A 21,753-nucleotide genomic window follows, 5' to 3' on the forward strand; every position below is an offset into this window, starting at 1 on the left:
TAGGTAAAACTACATAGTAATTATATCAGGGGAAGGTCTACAATTTATTTATTTTTTATTACAGAGGGAGCAGGAGAAGGTAAAGTAGAGAGGGAATTACCAGGTAAGGGCTGAGGAACAATTAAAAAAAACCCACCAATAAAATAAAAATTTAGATAATCGATCAACTAAGCTACTAATCTCAATTTGGCAAAATTTGGCAAATAAACACAAATGAATAAAACCAGCCTGCTTTGTTATGAATTCTTTGACTTCATCTTCAGTAATTGTGGAGCCATTTGATTTAACAACAAAAGCCACTGGAGTTTCTTTCATTCTGCAGAAGTTTAAAAGATTATTATTTTGGCAGTTCGATGCATTAACATGCGACTTACAGAACAACAACAGCATCTGAAATGTTACTCCATGTTTGTGCGTTCATGTTATTTTAAAACTGTATCTTGCTATGATTTTATTGAAACGCATGTCTATATGTTCCATTGGGTAAAATTAAGTCTGAGTAACATGCTCTGAGCCTCTCTTGTAAGATGCAAACAAGATCTTCATAACTTGATATAGTCTGATAACTTTTAGGTACCTCAAATCCATTGACACCCTTTGTTCGGTTTACCGTGCTTTCCTGTTGTTACAATGTTACATATCCAGAAAAAGTAGAATGCGAAGTACTTAAATAATAAGTAAAGACAAAAAGAGAATAAAATATTAAGCTAGCGATTGTGATCACACCAAATTGATCCTTACACACAAATGACTTGTTTCGTAATGACAAAAATCCCATTAATGAGATGGACTTGAGCAATCCTACTCCCTTTGAACTAGCTTTTGGGGTGTAAGTTATGTCTAAGATCTAATTTAAAAGTAGTTAAAAATGACAAAAAGTCCCCCAATGTTGGGCCCCCAAAATCAAACCATCCACGCACCAAATTGAGGTTGCAAAAACTTCATTATCAGTGAATAATGAGATGGATGGACTCTCTGTGATTAATGAAATATATAGCACATAGATAAACTAGACATAAGAACGTTATAAAACAGACGATACAATTTTTTCCTATTTAATAAAAAACTACCATGTAAACATCATATCAAATATTTCTCCTCTAGTTATGTTGAATCCAACATTTCTCCTCATCCAAAATATAAGTAAGTACTTGAAAAAAAGTATTGCATTAACAAGCATGATTATTTCTCCAAGTTATTCCACATTTATAACAAAACTGTGATCCACATCTGCAAGTCATATGCAAACATCCCTCTGTTTTCTCGACGAAAAATCTGCAATAAGGACATCTAGTCCACTGTTTCGCCTTTGCTAATTCCATCACCATTAAATCATCTCCGTCTCTTTCCTCCACATTCATTCTCCCGAACTCTTCACATTGAAAATCATAATGCCACGGCACATAACATTGCGCGCAGAACAATCTCCGACAAACAGGACACTCCGATTCCCTAACTATTTCATCCGAATCGTTCACTAGCATGGCTGAACAATCTTTATATGGACAGTAAAATCTCTGCGAGGCGAGAATTAGCGATTCACACAACAATTCGTCCCAACTATCACGTACATCTTTAGGTATGATTGAAACGCACGTCTCAAAATCGAGAATTCCCCTGCAAGCTACACCAGGACATGTCACAACGTGAATTTTGTCCTGGATTTTTATTGAGACGTGCTTGTTAATACAATCAGCACAAAAAACATGGCTGCAAGATTCAATTGTGAACATTTCATCAATTTCTTTTCTCTCTGCACAAATCTCGCAGAAACTTAGAGACGATTCGCCGATTTCATTTTGGGTTTCGTCAAAAAGTAGTGAGAAGTAAAAATCATCGCAAGACATAGCAAAGGCCGATTCATTTGCCATTTGATCAAAATGATGAGTTAGTTAATCTGATTAATTAACGAGTTACTTAAATACTAACAAGTAGTCTCATTGGAAAACCAAACAACTTCTTCAAACTTTTTGATTTCTCTAAATATTATCTTCTCTCTCGAATATTACAATAACTCGATAAAACGTCAAAACTTATCATTATGATTTGATACTTTCTTGGTCCATTTTAGTTGTCATATTTATTAAAAATAACAATTTAAAAAAAAAATTATTTTAGAAAATCAACCCGCGCCTGTTGCCGATAAAAAGTTTAGCGAGAAAAAAAAAAGTTATAATGTTTTAATAAATTCACCGGACTTATGATGGAACTTTTTCTTATGTTACACTAGTAAATGACTAAATGCAATATGAGACATTTAAAAAAAAAAATAAGTCCCTTACAGTCAAATATACATACATTTTTCTCCTTTTGCCAAATTGGTTAATTAATTTTAACCGTATAGAGGCAGGTGGTTTAACGTACAAATACAATTCAAAGAACAAAAATATGTAACTTTCAATAACAAAAAAAAAAATATTGGTTATAGTTATTCGATCGCCATTAAAGTATGAAGTAGTATTTAATTTGGATATCCAGCAGCTAATTTAGCTCTCAAGTCCTTTCTAAGGATTTTGCCCGATGGAGATTTAGGAACAACATCCACAAAAAATACCCTCTTTATCCTTTTATAGAATATCACCTGAAAAATCAATTTAAAATAACAAAAATTAGAAAAGCCCATTTTTTTATGATACAAATGTTACTAAAAGTACATAGTAATTATATCAAGTGAAGGACCAAAATTTATTAATCTTTTTTCAAAATATATTTTATCACATCGGGGCAAGTGAAGGAACTAAGTTAGAAAAACGAACAACGCCAATAAAATAAAATTTAGATAGTCAATCGACTAAATAAAAAAATAATGTTGATTTAATGAAATTCGTCTAATGAAAATAAATGAATTAAACTAACCTGCTTTGTTATGAATTCTTTGACTTCATCTTCAGTAATTGTGGAGCCATTTGATCTGACAACAAAAGCCACAGGAACTTCTCCTGCTTGCTCGTCTTTCATTCTGCACAAATTTTAAACAATTATTAGAATTACGAAAATTCGATGCATTAACATAATCGTGCCAATAGCGCGATTTTATTATAATTATTGACTTACGAAACAACAGCAGCATCTGAAATATTGGGATGATTGAGGAGAAGGGCTTCAAGTTCAGCAGGAGCCACTTGAAATCCTTTGTATTTTATCAATTCCTTTAAACGATCCACAATGAAAAGCTCATCATCGATGTCAATATAACCAATATCGCCCGTATGTAACCACCTTTCTTTGTCTATTGTTCCCGTAGTGGCCTCTGGATCATTTAGGTAACCTGTATACAATATTCATATTAATTTGATTCAAGTTCAAAGTCAACTACATATCAATTCAATATCTAGAAAAAAAAAATCATATAAACTCATTAGTTATGTTCCATCACGACATAAAGATTTAAATATATATTTTTTGGTTAGTGGCCCAACAATATCACTCGAGGTGATTGTCGTGAGTTGTGACATACACTTTATGGATTAGTTGTACCAAATATATATAATCAATAGTGGAAATAATTTTAAAAATATAAAAATGCACATTTATAATATTTTGGCTCCAATTTAAGATATTGAGTCCCATTAAAGTGCTAAAGTGGAAGAATGTAAGTTTTATTTGGGAAACTATTGTGCAAATAATGATTCGACATTATAGAAAAATTACTCAGCTAATAGTTCATTTGATAACGTACCTTTCATAATTTGATCGCCTCTTATACAAATCTCTCCAGATTGGTTCCTAGGGAGAGATTTGCCAGTATCAGGATCCACAATTTTCATCTGAGCATTTCTAACAACAGTCCCACATGCTCCAGATTTAATTTCGAAGGGTTCTTTAGCAAATGCCAAGCACATAGCCAACACTGGTCCGGCTTCTGTCATTCCGTAACCCTATACATATAATAAAAACAATCACAATCAAAATAATTACTCATATTAAGCAAGTCACCTTACTTTGTTGTAAAATATGACTAGGAAAATCAATATCATTTGTGTCTTAATTGAATTGACAAAATTGTTCATTGGTAGATATGACTTGGGATATCAATATCAAAAATGTGATTTCACATATTACTTATCTTGTACGAACTTGTTACAGCCTTAAACGTAACAAAAAGAATGGCTTACTAAATATAATAAATGAAATATGTTTGAAAATGTTTAAAGTAAATGAAAGGGTAAATTAAAAATTAAATGATAAATTATTTCTTGATTTTTCAAACTGAACAGAAAAATATGATACTCAATTTAAGCTTTAACGACTGTTTTTTTTTTTTTTAATAAATAATTACATTTTATTAACTATTAAATTATAAATCATTTGATGGTTTAGATATTCTTTATGTCATATATAAATAAAATAAGTGGGGTTGCTTCATTGCAATATTTTTTAATTGATTGGATCTTTTCAGCAACTTGAGATTAGACGTTTACCAACTAATTTCTAGGGGGAAAAAATAGAAAATTTCAAACAAAAGCCTTAACATGTGAAATCAAGCTTAATTAATCCCTATAATTAGTGTAAAATAATCAGCAATTAATTAAGCACCAATGTGCGTGGAGATCTGAACTTAGATCAAGTCAAATCAAAATCAACAATTAACTAATCATATATATAACCTAAATTAATGTATACTTAAATAAAAATATATTAATTAAGAAGTTGCTACGATATAAGAATCTTACTTGACCAAGTTTAGCATTAGGAAATTTGGCTCGAACAGTGTCTTCAAGTTCTTTTCCTAATGGTGCAGCCCCAGACATAACGGTTCTTACCGATGATAAATCATAATTATCAACCATAGGACTCTTAGCAATAGCCAAAACAATAGGTGGCACAAATGGCCCTATGGTCACCTTGTAATTTTGTATTAATTCCAAGAATGGAACAATGTCAAATTTTTGCATAATCAAAATTGCTGCTCCAACTCTTAATCCACATAGCAAAACGGAATTGAGGGAATATATATGAAACAAAGGCAACACACAAAGCAATACATCCTCACTATGGATGTACAAGTTTGGATTTTCACCATCAACTTGTTGTGCCACACTTGTGACTAGTCCCTTGTGTGTCAACATGACACCTTTAGGTAAACCCGTTGTTCCGGAGGAATACGGCAACGCCACCACATCATCGGGTTGGATTTTCACCTGTTCAGACATCTCTCCGTTAAAATGATCGTACAACTCAAAATAGTATTAAAATAGATTTAAAATCTCAATAGAACCTAAAAAGTAGAGAATATTCACACATAGTTTGACTAGTAAAAAAGAATCAACCCCCAAAATAAGGCATGTTGTCCACTTAGTACTATATAATTAAGCAATTAATAATCTATATGTGTTCACTCTAATTAATACTAGCTTGGTCATACAATTTTAACATGATATATACCAAATCTGCACAATCCTCGGTTTATTCACCATGATCATCACCCAAAAAAGCAAAAAAAAACATCTTCACGTGTTTGACCAGTGAAAAAAAGCCAAGTTTGCATCTAAGGAGAGTAAAAAGTCTCAACATAACATAATTACATAACTAAAAGAAATACGTTTTCTCCGTTAACTTAAACTTTTAGATATGATGATCACGCAGTATTACCTCAGGGATATCATGCTCATCGGCCTGAATCAACTCAGAAAAGTGAACACAACCGTCAGGGGCCGGATCGATACACACGATCTTCACACCATTCTCCAATGCATAATCCTTCACCTTGTTCACATGACACGATTGAGTGACAATGATCTTAGCATTAGAAGCCTTAGCTTGCTTCACAACTTCAGCAGACGTAAACAAAGGATTAGCCATCGTCGATATCGCGCCGAGGTACGACGCACCAAGGAAGACATACACAAATTCTGGTGAATTTGGCAATAAGATCATAATAGTATCCTTTTGTTGGATCCCAAATTGTTTATGAAGACCAGCAGCAACTTTTCTCGAATTGAGCTCAACATCAGCGTATGTATAAATTTGATTATTCGCCCCGTCGATTAAACACGGGCGCGATTTGAATTCCGAAATATTTTCGAAACAATACGAGTGTAACGGAAGATGATTAGGGATGTAAATATCAGGGAGCTTCGATCGAAAAATTATATCGTCTTGTTTTGTTTCGTTCTCCATCGTTGCATTTGTCATTTTGATTTAGCTTTTGAGACTTGACGAGAAGAAGAATAAAAAAAAAATGTAGTACTATAGTTTGAAATTTTGGGCTCGCTAAGAGCAATAAAGAAAAAGTGTTGAAGACTTTTTTAGGTGTCCTGAAGATGAATGTTCATAGGTGGAGTATATATATGAGTATGTGTTATTGAAGACGTGAACCCAAACTAGGGAGTTGGTGAGAAGGACTTGATGGGAATATAGGGTTGTTTAGGGGTAGTTTCATGGAATTTTTTAAAAGTACTTTTAGTTAGGGGATATTAGAAATTTAGTGATAGTGGTGAGACTGTTACATCCTTAACATCCTTAACCAGAAATCTCGACATCGAGCCTTAGATATAAAGAAAATCTTATTGAAAACGGATCATTCAGTGTGCGGTCCAAATTTTGTCGGGGCTCTAATAGAGACTCTGAACGCGAAAACAAAGAAAAAAATGTGAGGACATGAAGAGGTGTGGTTGGTGAAAGTGGTTCTTTGATGAGGATTAGGGGTCCAAAAGTTAGGTGGTACTCAAAGTTGACTTCAAAAAAAATATTAAAGACCTTTTCTACAAAATAAATTTCACCTACCGCAATATGCCGGAACGGGTTGTTGATGGCCCCGGACGGTGACATTTTCACCTACTAATTTATACATAATATTATGTTAAAAGATTTACATTACTACCTGTAAGTAGGTGTTCCATAAAATATGATTAACCAAATCAATAAACTCAAATGGGTGGTTGGTGATCATTAGATTTGATTTATATAACATACCAATATTAGATTTATTTTTAAAATAAGGTCAAAACTGTCCTCCTTGGTCTCATATTATTCGTAATTTTGATTTCCTATGTATAGATATTAAGTGTCATTTCACTAATTATTAAATTTGAATTAAAAAAATAAAATAAAAATTGACCGACTCTCTATACTATTTTTCAGAATTCTATTAGGCTTTTTCTCTTCAAATAGAGTCTCCTTAGGCTCCGAACTCCTATTTTTCAACCATAGTATAGCAAGTAATAAATTTCGAAAATCGAAAATTATTTCGATGTCCCAAAATATATATATATATAATGTGATATTTCGTTATTATAATTTTTCAAAAGCGTTCATTTCTTCTTAGAATAGAGAACCAGCAAAACTAGAGAGATAGTTCACCAAATGTTGAAGCCTCTAGCAGCAAAGCATGAGAATGACTAATTTCACGAAGTTGCATAAATAAAAAGAGGCCTCTCAAGTAAAAAAAAAATATTTAAAATTCATATTAACATATGTTGATTGGGGTTAATTTAGTAGAAATTTGTTATGCTAACGAACTTTTGACTAATTCCACTTTCTTTGCTCCTTCATGGATCTCATGGCATATATAATAACTTTAATATAATAATTTCCGTCCTAATTAAATATGCAGTCGATGTAAAAGTTATTAAGTTTTTTATAATTAAATATGTGAAGTTTAATTAATCATTTTGGTTAATCTAGAAATTACTCCAATGACGTATGTTATCCAAAAGATGTTGGTCTCTGCTTCAACCACACCAAAAACCACCCTTATAGAAATTGGATATTGACTCATCAATCCATTATACAGCCTCCCCAAATAATAGTGTATTTAAACGTTAACGTTTTGCGGAAGTTTATAATTTGTAATTTTTTATAGTGATATATTAATGACAAAAAAAAATTTATAACAATAAATTTATAATATTGATTTGGTCAATTGATATATACGATAATATTAAATTTAATTATATTTTTTTTTATAAAAAAATAAAAAATAATTATGACATATTTTAAATTACACATATGTATTGTGATAAGGCCAAAACGTGTAATAAAAACACTGATGGACCTAAATTGTTATGTTTTTGTCGAATTATAAGATAAAAACTTGGGTCAAGACTCGAGACCTAAATATCTTAGACGAGCTAGTTCAAAATTGAGTCTTCTTGACAACTTGAGGCATATCAAAGATATATAAATATGTTCTCACTTGGAAAGTGATATATTTATATTTTGTTCGATAATTACATTAAACTTTAATTAATTTAAATCTATACGGCATAAAATTTCACCAACTTTAAGGAAAAAAAAACTGTGGACCAATGAGTGTTAACTATCAAAACAAAAGAGTGTGGTTGCTCCATTACCCAAACAATTATGTGTGGTATACAGTTGAGCATTATCTCTAGGTTCCACCCATACCACGAGCAATCTTGTGGTATTTAAAATATGAATTTCCTTTCCATTTTCTAAGTTCGACCTACTTATAAATTAATAATAATATATTTAAAGTTACTTACACTGAATTCTTATGTAAGATTCTTTTTCAAAAATACTAATATGACATGTCTTTTGTTATCCCAATTAAGATAATCAATGTGTTTTTAGACATATTCTTTTTCGGTAAAATTTTGGAATATTAAACATAAAACTCATACTAGCGTTTTATAGCTATAGTTTTGTTATTTGTACTAGTCTAGAGTGGTGAGCGAGATACGGAGAGAGCGAGAGGCGAGCGAGAGGTAAGCGAAAGAGGACGGAGAGTGAAGAGACGTGAATTATATATGCATATTGATTAGATAATTGTTATATGTAACTACTGACTGTATCATTGATTGTGTTTGTATATCTGCATAAAATCTAAATTCATATACAACTGAATCGAGTTAAAACATTTATATTTATATATCAAATCTCTCTCGCTTTATACAAAACACAAATTATACAAACATTTATCTTTTGTATAATTTGTGTTTGTAAAAGCGAGGGATAGAGAAATGCAAAAGAAAATTGAGGAAGGAAAAATTTATAATTGTATTATTATAAGTGTATAGAACGGAGAGATCATATGTATAAATATTTGTACACACAATCTCTCTCGTTTTATACAAACACAAACTATATATTTGTATTTGTATAAAGTGAGAGAGGCGAGCGAAAAAGGATTAAAAAATAAGAGAGTAGGGAGCGAGATTTCAAAGAGAGGGAAGAGGAGCGAATTACAAGAAGTTTGTTGGAAACTGATTAAATTAAACTGTAAAATAACATTTATTGAATTAATAATTTACTATAATACACTAATATCAAAAAAATACATTTTTTAAAACATCACTTAAATTGGACCTCGCGTAAACTTAGCGTTAATGAAATTTACAATTAATTTTACTATATATAACATTCATAATTTTTTTCAATATTAGTTTGATGTCAATTCAGATAAGATAATATTATTTATAAATTTAGTTTGATGTCAATTGAGATAAGATAATATTATTTATAAATTTTGACATGATTGTTTATAAAAACAAAGCAACTTAAACAACAGGAGAGCGTACAAGCAAATTACATTTTGCAACAAATTAATAAATTTAATTATAGATAATCTTCATGATTAGAAAACCAATTAACAGCTCCATAATCCTTTGCTGCAGCAGAAGGAACATCTTCAATGACTTTTTGTTGACCCTTTGGATAAAATATTCCAGTGCGGTCATCTGGGACCCACCAACTATCATCATGATTATTTTTCATCACACTCTTCACTTGATCTTCACCGTTCAATTTAACTGTATCACTAATCATCTCTGGTGATGTGCTTTTCCTGTGATACGCTTTACGCAGAATTGGCCTGTGTACAACACACTGTAAGACTCGTCGATTCGTTTGATACGTGAGATAAGAATAATATTTTATTCATTCTATATTATGTAATACTTAAATATAAATAAGTTTATCTTTAATTATAAGTTTTTCATAGATTTTTTTTAATATTTTGAATTATTAATTATTATGATTTGTAGTACTCTCCACGTAGTTTACAAATACATAAAAAAAATTAAAAAAAAACTGAAAATTCCATATGCAAATGTCCAATCCAAGTTAAATTTTTTGACTCTCGAAAAATGAAAAATGTCATATAAGACAAAGAGAATAATATGTTAAAAAAATATGTTTAACTTTATCTCTTTTTTAATTTAATATATTAGCTAATCTTGCGATAATTTTCATACAAAAATATTGAAATTAGTTATATTACGCGAAGTGATGATTATACTTAAACTTCAAAATAATAATTGAGAAACTTGATGATTAACTTCAAAATTTATTTTATTTATACTATTAACAAACGAAACTTTTGTAGCATTACTTAATTCATATATTTTGAATGCTTCTTCGATCTGATAAAAGTTATCTCATCTCAGTTTTAAACATATTGAGATACATTATTACTTATTAGAATTAATAACAAGTTAGATTATCGGCCCCATGTAATCTTTCATCGGATATTAATGCAAAAAAATAAATTATGATTTCATTTTGATTGGTTAAATTTAATTCAATTTGTCCATTTAAAACGTGTGGCATATAATACTGCTAGATAATTATATGATATAGAACAGTCTGATTCATTGGACAAGTGATCATAATTCACATATGTCTGATAAGAGTTACATACATATATGGACACAAAATTTGAAATTAATTTTATTAGCTGAAATTAATATTAAGAAAATATTTGTGTACTATTTTGATAGACGACTATTCATGACAATTTTTCATTTTTATATCCTTATAATTTGCTTACTTGCACTGTGCCTTTTAGTGACAAAAATATATGGATGTAGTAGGACTTAGAATAATGATCGACCATAATAATTATGAATTACCTCACGTAATTTTCACATCAAATGAAAAAAGTTAAATAAATGTAATTATTAATATTAAAATTCCATTAGTGAAACCCAAGAAATTATACGTCTTTGAAGACAAACTTTTCCTTCATGTGATTGACTTATAATATATGCATTTCCGAAAATTGCATGTTTCCATTGACAGTAAGCGTATATATTAATCACTTTCATAATAAGGAAGGATATCTCGGTTCTAGATGACAAAGTTGAGGAGTATATCAGACTCTTTTTAGAAAATAATATTATATATATAGGTCAAACTAACATTTTAAAAATATATAGTAAAATAATAAATATCAATAAAATTCTTAGTTTCGTCATTGAGTTAAATGTCCGTGTTCATTCTTTTTTTTTAAAAAAAAAAAGTTTTGGTTGAAATATTTTGTAAGCTTACTTGATATACATGAAGTTCATGGACTGTGCTCCTCTACCGGCAGCTGCAGTTGCCATTTTTTCACTTCTTCAATGCTGACCAACTTGTTGTATTTTTAAGTGATGTATTTACTAGCTAGACAAAGGCTTTTTCATATTTATAGTGGTTCAATATACTTACAAGTAAAGGGTGGTTAATTAATTGGTTATGGATAATTTAGTTTCCCAAGAGAAAAGGCTAAGGATTGATCCTTTTTTAAAAAAAGAATAATAAAATCGTCGTATCAACATAGAAGAATGATGGACCATAATATGATAATGTTAGTTCCACAGGATATGGAAGTATACTAGATAAAAATAACTTCTAGACCATATCTATATCCTTTTTCTTTATCTAACAATTATTATTTTTTTCTTTCTTAACTACGATGTTTGAATTAATATGGTACATTTTTAATTTTACGAAATATTTGTCACTTTCTATCATTAACATAATTATATATATTTCTTCATGGGCTCATAGATAATGATTGAAATTTGAATTTACAGAATTATTGTTATTCGTGTGACGTCTTCATAATTGAATTGTTCCCTTGTGGAATAGGGAAATATAAGAATATATCTATTAATTGAGGAATAAAAAGATAATATTCTGTCTTATAACATATTAAAAAATAACAATTTCTCCTTGTCTATATATAAGCTGTTGAATTGAACGAGTTATTAACCTGTCCAAACTTGAGCAAATAGGATTTTTACACCCTAATGGCTAATATCATGGGCAAGTTCATTTATTTTTTTATTTCCAGAAATTTCAACCAAAAAAAAGGAAAATAAAATAAAATAATAAATTGGTTGTTTCAAACATTATGGGGCTTTGAACCTGACCCGTAAGCAAACTAACGGTACGAGTCTCGTCCAACTTAATTATATATCCTTGTTTGATCAACTAGTCACAAAGTTTTAAAAAATAAAGATTTTTAGTAAAAATCTGGTAACAAATTTGTGACTACGTTCATCTTATCAACAATAAATAAAGTAAATATTGATTATAGTTAAATTACTTTCAAATAAATTAATACACAGGTGGGGAAGGTGAGGAATAGTATGATTAAGTAATGTTTATCATGAGCGTAACATGCTTTTAGTTAGTCCTTGAATTGTGGAAAGGCCATTAACAAAATTTTGGTCGATAATTGACTTCCGTTAATTAGATGTCGTAGATGAAATTACTCCTTCAAACAATATTTCATATCCTTAGAAGTCTTAAAAGAGATTATTTTTTTTTTGGATGTCATAATCCACTACTGCTGTAGTGAATAGTGAATATCCATTTTGCTAAAATAATGAGTTGGTGCAATGATTTTCTTATCCATCTAACTGGTCCACACACCTAACTGGACAATGGAAATATGGTTACATTAGGAAAGTTTCTTTTTCCACTCCTAGTTCAGTGCTCACATGCCTTATCTTCACTTCATCTAGAGTGAACAAATTTCAGCCACAATCCAAAATCCCCACACCCCCCATCCTCCCAGAACTCACTTATGATACTAGACTGACTGAGTAATATGCATTAAGTATCCGCGTTGAAGTCCGACTATTTTGAATTCACTCCAACGTAGATTCCATCCACTACATCATATCTTTGGTAGTAGGTAATATGTTAGGTTGGTGTAGCTAGCAAGGAAAATGGCAAATCACATCAAGAACATAATCATTATTGATTGAAAGTGAAGGAGGAAACCATGATTAATTGATATTTATGCAAGATAAGTCCAATTTTTTTTCTCATTTCAAGTCAAAGTAAAGGAGGAACCATGATTGATTGATATTTATCCAAGCTAAGTCCAGTTTTTTTTTTATCATTTCAAGTATTTCTGCGAATTGGCTTACTAGAGAGCCATCAACAACAACATACCAATGTAATCCCACAAGTGGGACATGAGGAGTGTAGTGTACACACAAACATTAATCCTACTTTGTGAGATAGAGAGGCTGTGTAAGTTCGATTGAATTAGAAGGTAGGACAATCATCTGTTCCACCTTCGTGTTAATGAAGCTGATAGCTCAAATTGCTGGGATGAAGGATGACTGATAATTGTTTTTGTTTTCCTGTTCTGAAAACTTATATCATTAATGTATAAATGGTACCAATCTACATTGTTACAGCAGTATTGAAGCTATGATTCTGAGTTTCAAGCATATTTTCGCTGTTTACACCTTGGAATGGATCGGTGCTGCTAAAACCAGCAAGCTTCATTATCTTGAAAATTGAAAGTACTTGGTTAACCCTGTTGACAATTTCTCACTTTTCAGCATTGTATTAAAAACTTGCATCCTCTGTTGTTGGTCTCCTCAAGAAATAACGCAGGCTATTCGCAAGAACCTACAAGGTTCAAGACTGAAAATTGTCAATAACTTTCTTCAAGCTACCAAGGTCTAATGAAAGAAATTGTATATTGCTTGTAACTTAGCATCGGTTACCTGTTGAAGGGGCTTGATCAACGCTTTGCCCTTGTAGTTGACATGAAATTTCGCCTTAGCAAGCAAACCCTACACCAAAATGAAACTTTTTAACTCAATACTAACTACTGCAGGTTGATACTTATTAGACGGCACAGCCACTACCTAAACAGTTTGGTGCAATGATTTGGAAAACCGACTGAAAAAATCTCACCTCAGTATCGAACTCTCCTGATTCAACATCAACATTTATGTCAGTAATGGTCTTGACAAGATCAACTATCAGTCCAGGTCTGTCTGCTGTCTCTACACAGAGTAAACTGCAAAATAGAGGCATTTTATTATTCTCTTATAGTTGTGCACTAAATGGATCACTTAATGAGGTTGATCAGTATCAGTATTTACTGATCAAAACCAAGCAATGGGAATATGATCTTACCTTCTTTCAGGAGCATCGTCATAAACATGGATATGGGTCGCTATGTCCACGTCAATCTGAAAATTTTCAGCATAAACAACAAAGTAAGATTTAAGTTAAATGATTGATATGAAAGTTTATGTACATCAAGCCTTAGTTTCTGTATCAAATTTGTACTAGAAAGAAAGCTATTAGTCGTTACTATGATGCAAGGACTAGCAGGAACCTCGCACATTCAGAAAACAACCCCCCACTCCCACATGTTCAAAATAACCAATACAGATGTGCATAATCTACTTAACGGTGTATACACACACTGGAGGCGAGGACAGCATATATAGGCTATTAACAACCTTCTGATATGGTTGAAAAACACCGAAAGCTTCTCCCATAGCTAATCTGGAGCTAGATTCCTGCATCAGAAATTATGCAGTAAGAAGAAGCAGCTATATAAGAATCCCTCAGGAGGTACCAGATCAAGCAACTGATGCTCAATAACTTATTGAAGTTCTACCGGGTGGTATTCCATCATATTATTGATGATCGTCAAACGAATTGCTTCAAGCAGCTCTGGATCATCGACCTTCCTACCCGTAGAACTAGAAACAAGTCCCAATAGCGAAACAATCAGAATTTCAATCAGGGAACTAATGTTGTTAGACGCATAACAAAAGATTCATTCGTAAGTGTTTTCATATATCTGGTGACTGATAACATACAAAGCTCAAGTATAAGAGAAACAGAAAAATCACCTAGCAGCACAAAGGAACCAACAACATGAACTTACGCTTTTGTGATGGCGAATGTGTTATGCTTCCCAGATGAATCAAGACAGACATTAGCCTTGACAACATTCAGCCCAAGGTTTTTTAATGCATTCATCTGGAATACATTTGCAAATCAAGATCAGAACTGACAGCAAATAGCACTCAACACTTGAATCATAAGAGTAACAGATTCTTACCGTGTCGAGAAGTGCCCCAAGGCGATCCCCAAAGGTAACCTCTACAATCGTTGCTTCTGGATCTGAATCCAAATCAATTACAACTTTGGGTGTTGGAACTGCAGCAGTCTCTTGTGAACTTCCATCCTGCTTGACCAGTTATTACATGAATCGAAAACAAACATCTCAATCTCAGATCAAAAACTAAATAGCAAGGAACAATTACTTAAACCAGCTAATATGCTTAAGATACCTCCACAGCTGTAGCCGATGCTTTCAGAACAATTGTACTCCCAGATAAAGCTAATCTGGAAAAACAAAGTATATTGATTTCAATTGTTGCCCACTCTAATACTACAGTAATTCCAAGTCCATATAATTACTGAACTTTAGGAAGTCCATAGATCTATTTCAAATATTATCTAAGTATCTCAGTTGGTTGACTATACATAGCTCGATTCCCCATCTTGTAATCCCCTCCTGATTTCCCTTTTCTCTACCCGCAATTCAAATCATAAAAAATTGCCCTTTCCTAATTGACCAATTTATCTCACAAATTTAACCAGTCCTTGAGAAAGTACCAACTACAGATAATCTCAATCAAAGAGTACATAATTTATTTAGCTGCATTTCAAATTTTGTGATTAGGTTAAATGATGTTAGTTGCCGACAACTAAAATATTTATAAAAATTGGGAGAAAATAAGGTTCCACAATCAATAGAAAGCAAATTAGCTAAAGATGAATTAAACCAAATTCAGAGAAAAATGTAGCGTACCTCTTGGGTGTAACGTGCAGTTTTTGGACTGGATTCAAAGCTAAAGACCCATTAAAGAAGCCTGGAATTGAAACGGGTTGCTTCTCTATAAGTTTTAAACTAGTGGGGATTCCACAAGAAACCATAGCCACAGCCATTTTCAGTTCAATAATATCAAGAAAGAAGAAGATGCAATAAAAAGTAGAAACTTTATTCCTATTCTTATCTTAAGATATATAGTAGAGCAAAAGATATTTAAGAAGATGAAGCTATAGGGGCTAGAAAATGAATCAGATTGTTTGTTCTAGTAATATCCGCCATTAAAATGAGAAGCCACTTATTATTGACTTTATAATAAGTATTTATATATCAACAACTTGACAGGCACAAATCTGTGGTCCTCCTTTTGTCTTTGTTGATCAAACTCAGCCCAGCAGATCACTCTATTCTATCTTTCCATGGATCCGGGGTTCGATTTTAATTTATGTGATATAATTTGATTTGATATAAAAATTTTAAAAAAAATTAAAATTTGTGGTAGAAAATAGGTAAAGTTGATGTTTTTTTGTAACTAGTTCTAGAATACGTGCGTTGCACGTATATTTTACGTTAAGTAATTTTTGTAAGAAAATAATATGAGTTGTATAGATTTGAAAGGGCAGATTACTTTTTGTCTAATTTAAACTTTTGAGTCATTTCTTTTTTGAATTCAACATACATAATTAGTAAAATATATGTATATTAAATGTTACATGACAAACTATTAAAATCAATGTTTTTCATGCATTGCACCACCATATTAAACTAATAACTTCATATTTTTGATTAAACCTCTAAAGTATATAATCTCATATATAACATTTTTTTTCTATAGTAATACATGCACTTACATATATTGAAGTGTAAGATAAATTAAACAATAACAAAATAAAGACACAACAATTTTAACTAATTAATCAACATCACCTGATAGGTAAACTACCACGAAATGGTTATTTGACATTGTTGCCTCAAATATGCAATTAACTATAAGAATCTCAAGTTTTCAATCGTATGATATAATTTGAATAGTAATACACTTATCTAAATTACTGTGCAAATCAATTGGAACTGCATCCTATGCTTTTTTTTTTAAAATGTTATGTGTATTTATATAAAACTTAATAGAGTACATGAAAAGTTTTCTAACGGATGAAAATTAAAAGAAATAACAAATTTAAAATTAATGGGATAAATGCATATATAATTATATAGTAAAAGATAAATTATACTAAGGGTTTGATAGATTCATGAACTTCACATTAATGTTTCATAATTTCCGGAAGTTGAAACGAAATTAAAATATTGAATAGAGGACAATTTTAGGAAGATGAAAAAGCCAGCAATTCCAAAACATTGAATATAGGCTATTGTAATTTGAGTGATAAATTAAAATATTACACCTATTTAATTAGATTCTGTAACAATTTAAATAATACTACTAATTAGATTAGTTATTTTTGTTTATTAAGTAAAAAGCAAAAAAATAATTCAACTTTGATAATCAAAATTCATTGAATCCTGAAACAAATATTAAACGAAAAAAATAATATTTTAAATAATTTCAAGAAAATAAATTAAGTTAGATATTTTAATTAAAAATTATTCTAAAGAAGTGGAAAAGTCATTAACATTTTGATAAAAATAATATAATTTAATATTTAAATTAAATAGTTAAATATCTTTATAACATTTAAATTTATAATAAGGGTAAAATCGTAATTCAACTTTTAACTTTTTTGATTCCTTCTTATAATAATATATGATGATTATAAAGTATTTGATTAGAGATAAAACGAATATTTTAAAGTTGAATTATTAGTAAATATAAAAATGTGTTATTTTTTTAAAAACAATTTTCACACATAGGAAATACAAAAATATGCATATTTCCCTATACATATACAAAAGAAAGCAGTTGTATATAAATTATTTATGTTTTGGTATACATATATAAAATATCAATTGTATAATATGTGTTTGTATAAAACGAGAAAAAGAGAAAGACAAAAGAAAACTGGGCAGAGAAATTTTTGTATAGTATAAGTTATAGTGCATAGGACGAAAATATATGTGTTTGTATGTGTATATACAATTTTCTCTCGTTTTATACAAACAGAAACACAATTTATATATTTCTTTTCTGTTTGTATAAGCGAGAGAACCGAGGATGGCGCGAGCGAGATCTGAAAGAGTACCGAGCCAGATCTGGGATAGCGGAGAGAGGGGAACAAAAATATATGAATATACATACAATTTTCTCCCGCTTTATACAATACAAACGTATTTTATACATTTGCGTTTGTATAAAAAGCAAGAGAGAACGAGAGTGGCAAGTACGATTCATCAGAAGAGAGGCAAAATAGTAACAGTGTTGTGGTGTACAATTAAATTAAACTATGATTATAATATTTAATTTGAATTGATATTTTGCTATTATATACAGTTTTTCCTATATTTTCTTTGATGGAAGGGAATGAGTCATACAAATTTATACAAGTAGTAAATAAGAATTTTGACAAAGAATGATAATTGAATGGATTGAATCAAATTTGAACGAGTCATACTGAATCAAGACAATAAACGGGTCTAGAATCAAGTGGAGTGGATAATGGGTTATAAAATGGGTTAAGACCCAACTCAATTCAATTTTTATGAGCCTTTGAATTATTTTATTTTTTTCTTTTACGATATTTTAATACATAATTATTAACTTATTTTAAAAATAAAAGTATTTTAACAATATTTCTGTCAAGTTGATTTGGGCTTTATATCAATTTAATATTTAATAGATTGAATTGGATTGAGCTAGTAAACGAGCGGGTATGAATTGAATGAATTAAATGGGTTGAATTTGATTATCAACCCCTATGTATTATTAATAGAAAGATTAGTTAAGATTTAAGAAGAGTGTTATTTTTTGAAGAGATAAGTTATTTAAGAATTACTTTATCAACGATACATTCTTATAAAAGGAAAAATGCACAAGTACTCTCTCAAGTTATGTCTAAAATTTTAGAGACACACTTATATTATATAAGGTCTTATTACCTTCTGAACTTATTTTATAAGTAATTTTATAGCCCTTTTCGACCTACGTAATACTAGTTTGAAAAAAAAATCAATCAGCGTTGGGCCCACGACATTATTCAAATGTCATGTACTCCTTACATTTTTAATTTTTTTAAAAAAAATTGAAAAATCGCTGCCTAGGTAGCGATTTGAATTTTTTTTATATAAAAAAAACACATTTTGCAAAATTGCTGCAGTTTACTTTTTTCGGTGGAGTAAATTGTTGTTGTTCTAGCGATTTTTTCATTTTGATTAATATAAAATTTTATATATCGTTTTAAAATTTTTGTTAATATTTTATACTTTTAGACTCCGGACTCAGATTAACTTTGTACTACTAGTTCGATTGAAGAAAGTTTACTTTTTTTTATCTCCTTTCCTATCTAAATGTGATTTTTTTAATTTTCAAAAATATCTGGGCCAATTTAAAGTATTAACTAGATAGAAATTAAGTTGAAGATCCAGACGCTAAATTTTCTATTTAGTAAAAAAAAAAAAATCTTTTTAAAGACTTAAAAGAATCATTTCTAAAGCGATTCGGTACAATTGATTTTGTCTTCTATTAAAAAAAAATTATTTTTTATTATATGTTTTTTAATAAAAGATTAATATTTGTTAGTGAAAAAACTTACAAGATAATATAATTGCAAGATTACAATTGAAAATAAAATGAAGAAATTAATCTCTTCGGGCTGAGGCGCGGATATCTCGCTCTCTTTAAGGAGATTCAAGCCCACTGCAACAAATGTTTTCACCGGTCCAGCAGTAGTACTCTTTGACTTGTCTCCTCCAGGATACAACAGCCTTCGCAAAGTATAACTCAAAAACTCTGGACAAGAGTTGAGTCTAAAGCTTCACAGAAAAGAACACCTCCCTTCAACTAATTAGAACTCTCTTTTAGACTAACTCTTTTACTCTTTGTTTTCTCTTGTGTTTTGTGTGTCTTCCAAACCAAATAAAGACCACCACTATTTATATTACAAGAAGTCTTCCAAGCAATGAATAGGAAGATAATGGAAGTAGTAAATAATGAAGATAATGATTTTAGGAGTTTCATAGGTCACAATAGGAGTTACATATGTTACAAAGAGTAATGGAGGAATCAAGAATGAAATAAAGTGATGGACAACCAATGCTAATGAATGATGTAAAAGTTATCCATTCCAATATTTATTGAAATGTTTTTATTTCACAATGAATTCAATCAATAAAGCCAAAAATAATGGAATTACATGGCTATCAAGTCAAAGATGTATAGCATGATTAAATCGATAGTTTAAAACACAAATATCTACCAATCATCATTTTTATAACTCTAAAATAAAACAATTTAATATATTAAATATTAATATTAAAATACTAATAACCTAACAATATTTTACGTATAAGAGATTTCAAATAACGCATACGAAATCCAGAAAATATAAAATTTTCCTCCTTCCTCTCTAAGATGAGTTCAATAATTGGAAGTGCAAAAGTCTAAGCTATTAAGAAATAATAAATTAGCCCGATCTTTATCTCTTTTCCTTTTCTAAATGAGCTGCCTTTTTGTAAAAAGTTCATAGAAATGATTGTAAGCACAATATTGTATTTTATATTATAAATAGATCTGAAAATATTTCAAATTTCATAGCAAGAAAAATCAATTAGTTACACGTTTAATAATACTATATCATTATTTCTTTCGGTAAACTAAACCTTACTTTCAGATTAGTTGGCACTACTAAAAGAGTTCTTTTTATTTTAAACGTACGTTTGTGTACGTAGATATGCAAGGTAAAAATAGAATGCGTCATATATGTAATAACAAAAGATACTGCCAAATAATAATAAAAAAATTACGGAATTATCACTTAAAAGTTTATAATTACAAAAATTTCTCAAATCGATACATTGGTTCGGATATATTAATGGCCAAAAAAAAAAATCAAAGCAATGATACATTAAAGAAATGGTCGAATACATGCGCCGATACATATAAAAGAGGATCAAATACATTAATGGAGAATTTAAACATATTAATGACTAAAAAATCAAAATGCTAATACATCAAAAAAAGTCGAATAGATTAATGAAGTGTTGAATACATTAATGACATTTTTGAATTAAAAGAAAAATGAGAGATTTTATTTGTAAAACCTATAGAAAATAATGATAATAAGTAAAATAAAAGGTGAGATTTCTATAATTATTATGTTATTATCCTAGCCAAATCACACCTGATGTTCGATGTAAAAATGAATAGAACATCAATTCTAATAAAGTCATAAAAAAAAAATCATAAATTCATTAATTTCATAAAAATGGTTTAATTTTTATAATATTATAGTCAGTTAAGATTTTAAAAATCACTTTTAAGAAGACAGAAATCAAGAAAGGTAAAGAGCAATTAACTCGTGTTTTCCTATTCATGGCATGCATTGGTGGTTCAATTATTATTACTTGAAGTAGGTAAAATGTTGAGATTACACACACTGAGAAATAATATCAAAAGAATTGGTTTTCGATCCTATTAGCCTTTCTGTTTCTATTTACTTGTCAAATATTTTTTAATTTAATTTTTTTATTTATAAAAAAAAAGATCGTTAAACGATTTTAAGAAAACTGATGTGTGTGTGTGTATATATATATATATATATATATAAAATCACGCGAAAAAACATAATAATAATTATAACTGAATCTTAAACTAAATCAATGAAATATTTAAATCTTTAAATATTTCATTTTAAAACTTAGATATATGAAAAAACTTATATAGGTACACATAAATTTTAAATACAATATTTGTTTTAATTTCCCCAAGTTAGAATAGAGTGCAGGCATATGTATAATATTGAATAAATTGA

The 21,753-nt window shown here is 29.9% G+C and overlaps 4 protein-coding genes across 5 annotated transcripts; all 4 read right to left on the reverse strand.

Annotated features, from left to right (window-relative positions):
• Positions 1-901: 901 nt before the first annotated feature.
• On the reverse strand, positions 902-1,967 carry LOC101265447 (E3 ubiquitin-protein ligase RSL1-like). The gene has a single exon (XM_004242147.5). It carries the CDS (start codon positions 1,869-1,871, stop codon positions 1,170-1,172), a length of 702 nt encoding a protein of 233 aa, XP_004242195.1. The 5' UTR covers positions 1,872-1,967; the 3' UTR covers positions 902-1,169.
• Positions 1,968-2,312: 345 nt separating this feature from the next.
• LOC101248210 (4-coumarate--CoA ligase) lies at positions 2,313-6,257 on the reverse strand. The gene is made up of 6 exons (NM_001346845.1): positions 5,593-6,257; positions 4,674-5,141; positions 3,680-3,878; positions 3,055-3,268; positions 2,857-2,959; positions 2,313-2,581 (listed from the first exon to the last, which is right to left on the reverse strand). The coding sequence occupies exons 1-6, from the start codon at positions 6,133-6,135 to the stop codon at positions 2,462-2,464; spliced, it is 1,647 nt and encodes a 548-aa protein (NP_001333774.1). The 5' UTR covers positions 6,136-6,257; the 3' UTR covers positions 2,313-2,461.
• Positions 6,258-9,401: 3,144 nt separating this feature from the next.
• Positions 9,402-11,519, reverse strand: LOC101265141 (uncharacterized). The gene is made up of 2 exons (XM_004242146.5): positions 11,233-11,519; positions 9,402-9,775 (listed from the first exon to the last, which is right to left on the reverse strand). The coding sequence occupies exons 1-2, from the start codon at positions 11,286-11,288 to the stop codon at positions 9,520-9,522; spliced, it is 312 nt and encodes a 103-aa protein (XP_004242194.1). The 5' UTR covers positions 11,289-11,519; the 3' UTR covers positions 9,402-9,519.
• A 1,698-nt stretch (positions 11,520-13,217) lies between these two features.
• LOC101249372 (ACT domain-containing protein) lies at positions 13,218-16,155 on the reverse strand. Of its 2 annotated transcripts, none has more exons than NM_001308181.1 (10): positions 15,815-16,155; positions 15,291-15,345; positions 15,059-15,184; positions 14,882-14,976; positions 14,609-14,693; positions 14,448-14,507; positions 14,116-14,171; positions 13,891-13,996; positions 13,698-13,766; positions 13,218-13,599 (listed from the first exon to the last, which is right to left on the reverse strand). In NM_001308181.1, the coding sequence occupies exons 1-10, from the start codon at positions 15,949-15,951 to the stop codon at positions 13,537-13,539; spliced, it is 852 nt and encodes a 283-aa protein (NP_001295110.1). In that variant the 5' UTR covers positions 15,952-16,155; the 3' UTR covers positions 13,218-13,536. The 2 variants fall into 2 exon arrangements, with proteins under 2 accessions (NP_001295110.1, NP_001295111.1); NM_001308182.1 differs by having other exon boundaries at positions 15,059-15,187; positions 15,815-16,139.
• Positions 16,156-21,753: the final 5,598 nt, after the last annotated feature.

This window comes from Solanum lycopersicum, chromosome 6 (assembly GCF_036512215.1).
Source record: "Solanum lycopersicum chromosome 6, SLM_r2.1".
Taxonomy (NCBI): domain Eukaryota; kingdom Viridiplantae; phylum Streptophyta; class Magnoliopsida; order Solanales; family Solanaceae; genus Solanum; species Solanum lycopersicum.

Excerpts from the sequence above, each read along its gene's own strand:
- LOC101265141 (XM_004242146.5), bottom strand. The coding sequence starts at position 11,288 with ATGGCAACTGCAGCTGCCGGTAGAGGAGCACAGTCCATGAACTTCATG. Across the intron at positions 9,776-11,232 it reads ATGAACTTCATGTATATCAA|GCCAATTCTGCGTAAAGCGT; the intron begins GTAAGCTTACAA and ends TGTTGTACACAG.
- LOC101249372 (NM_001308182.1), bottom strand. The coding sequence starts at position 15,951 with ATGGCTGTGGCTATGGTTTCTTGTGGAATCCCCACTAGTTTAAAACTT. Across the intron at positions 14,694-14,881 it reads ACATTCGCCATCACAAAAGC|TTCTACGGGTAGGAAGGTCG; the intron begins GTAAGTTCATGT and ends ACTTGTTTCTAG. Across the intron at positions 13,600-13,697 it reads TGATCAAGCCCCTTCAACAG|GTTCTTGCGAATAGCCTGCG; the intron begins GTAACCGATGCT and ends TGAACCTTGTAG.
- LOC101248210 (NM_001346845.1), bottom strand. The coding sequence starts at position 6,135 with ATGACAAATGCAACGATGGAGAACGAAACAAAACAAGACGATATAATT. Across the intron at positions 3,269-3,679 it reads AGGCGATCAAATTATGAAAG|GTTACCTAAATGATCCAGAG; the intron begins GTACGTTATCAA and ends TATTGTATACAG. Across the intron at positions 2,960-3,054 it reads TCAGATGCTGCTGTTGTTTC|AATGAAAGACGAGCAAGCAG; the intron begins GTAAGTCAATAA and ends AAATTTGTGCAG.
- LOC101265447 (XM_004242147.5), bottom strand. The coding sequence starts at position 1,871 with ATGGCAAATGAATCGGCCTTTGCTATGTCTTGCGATGATTTTTACTTC.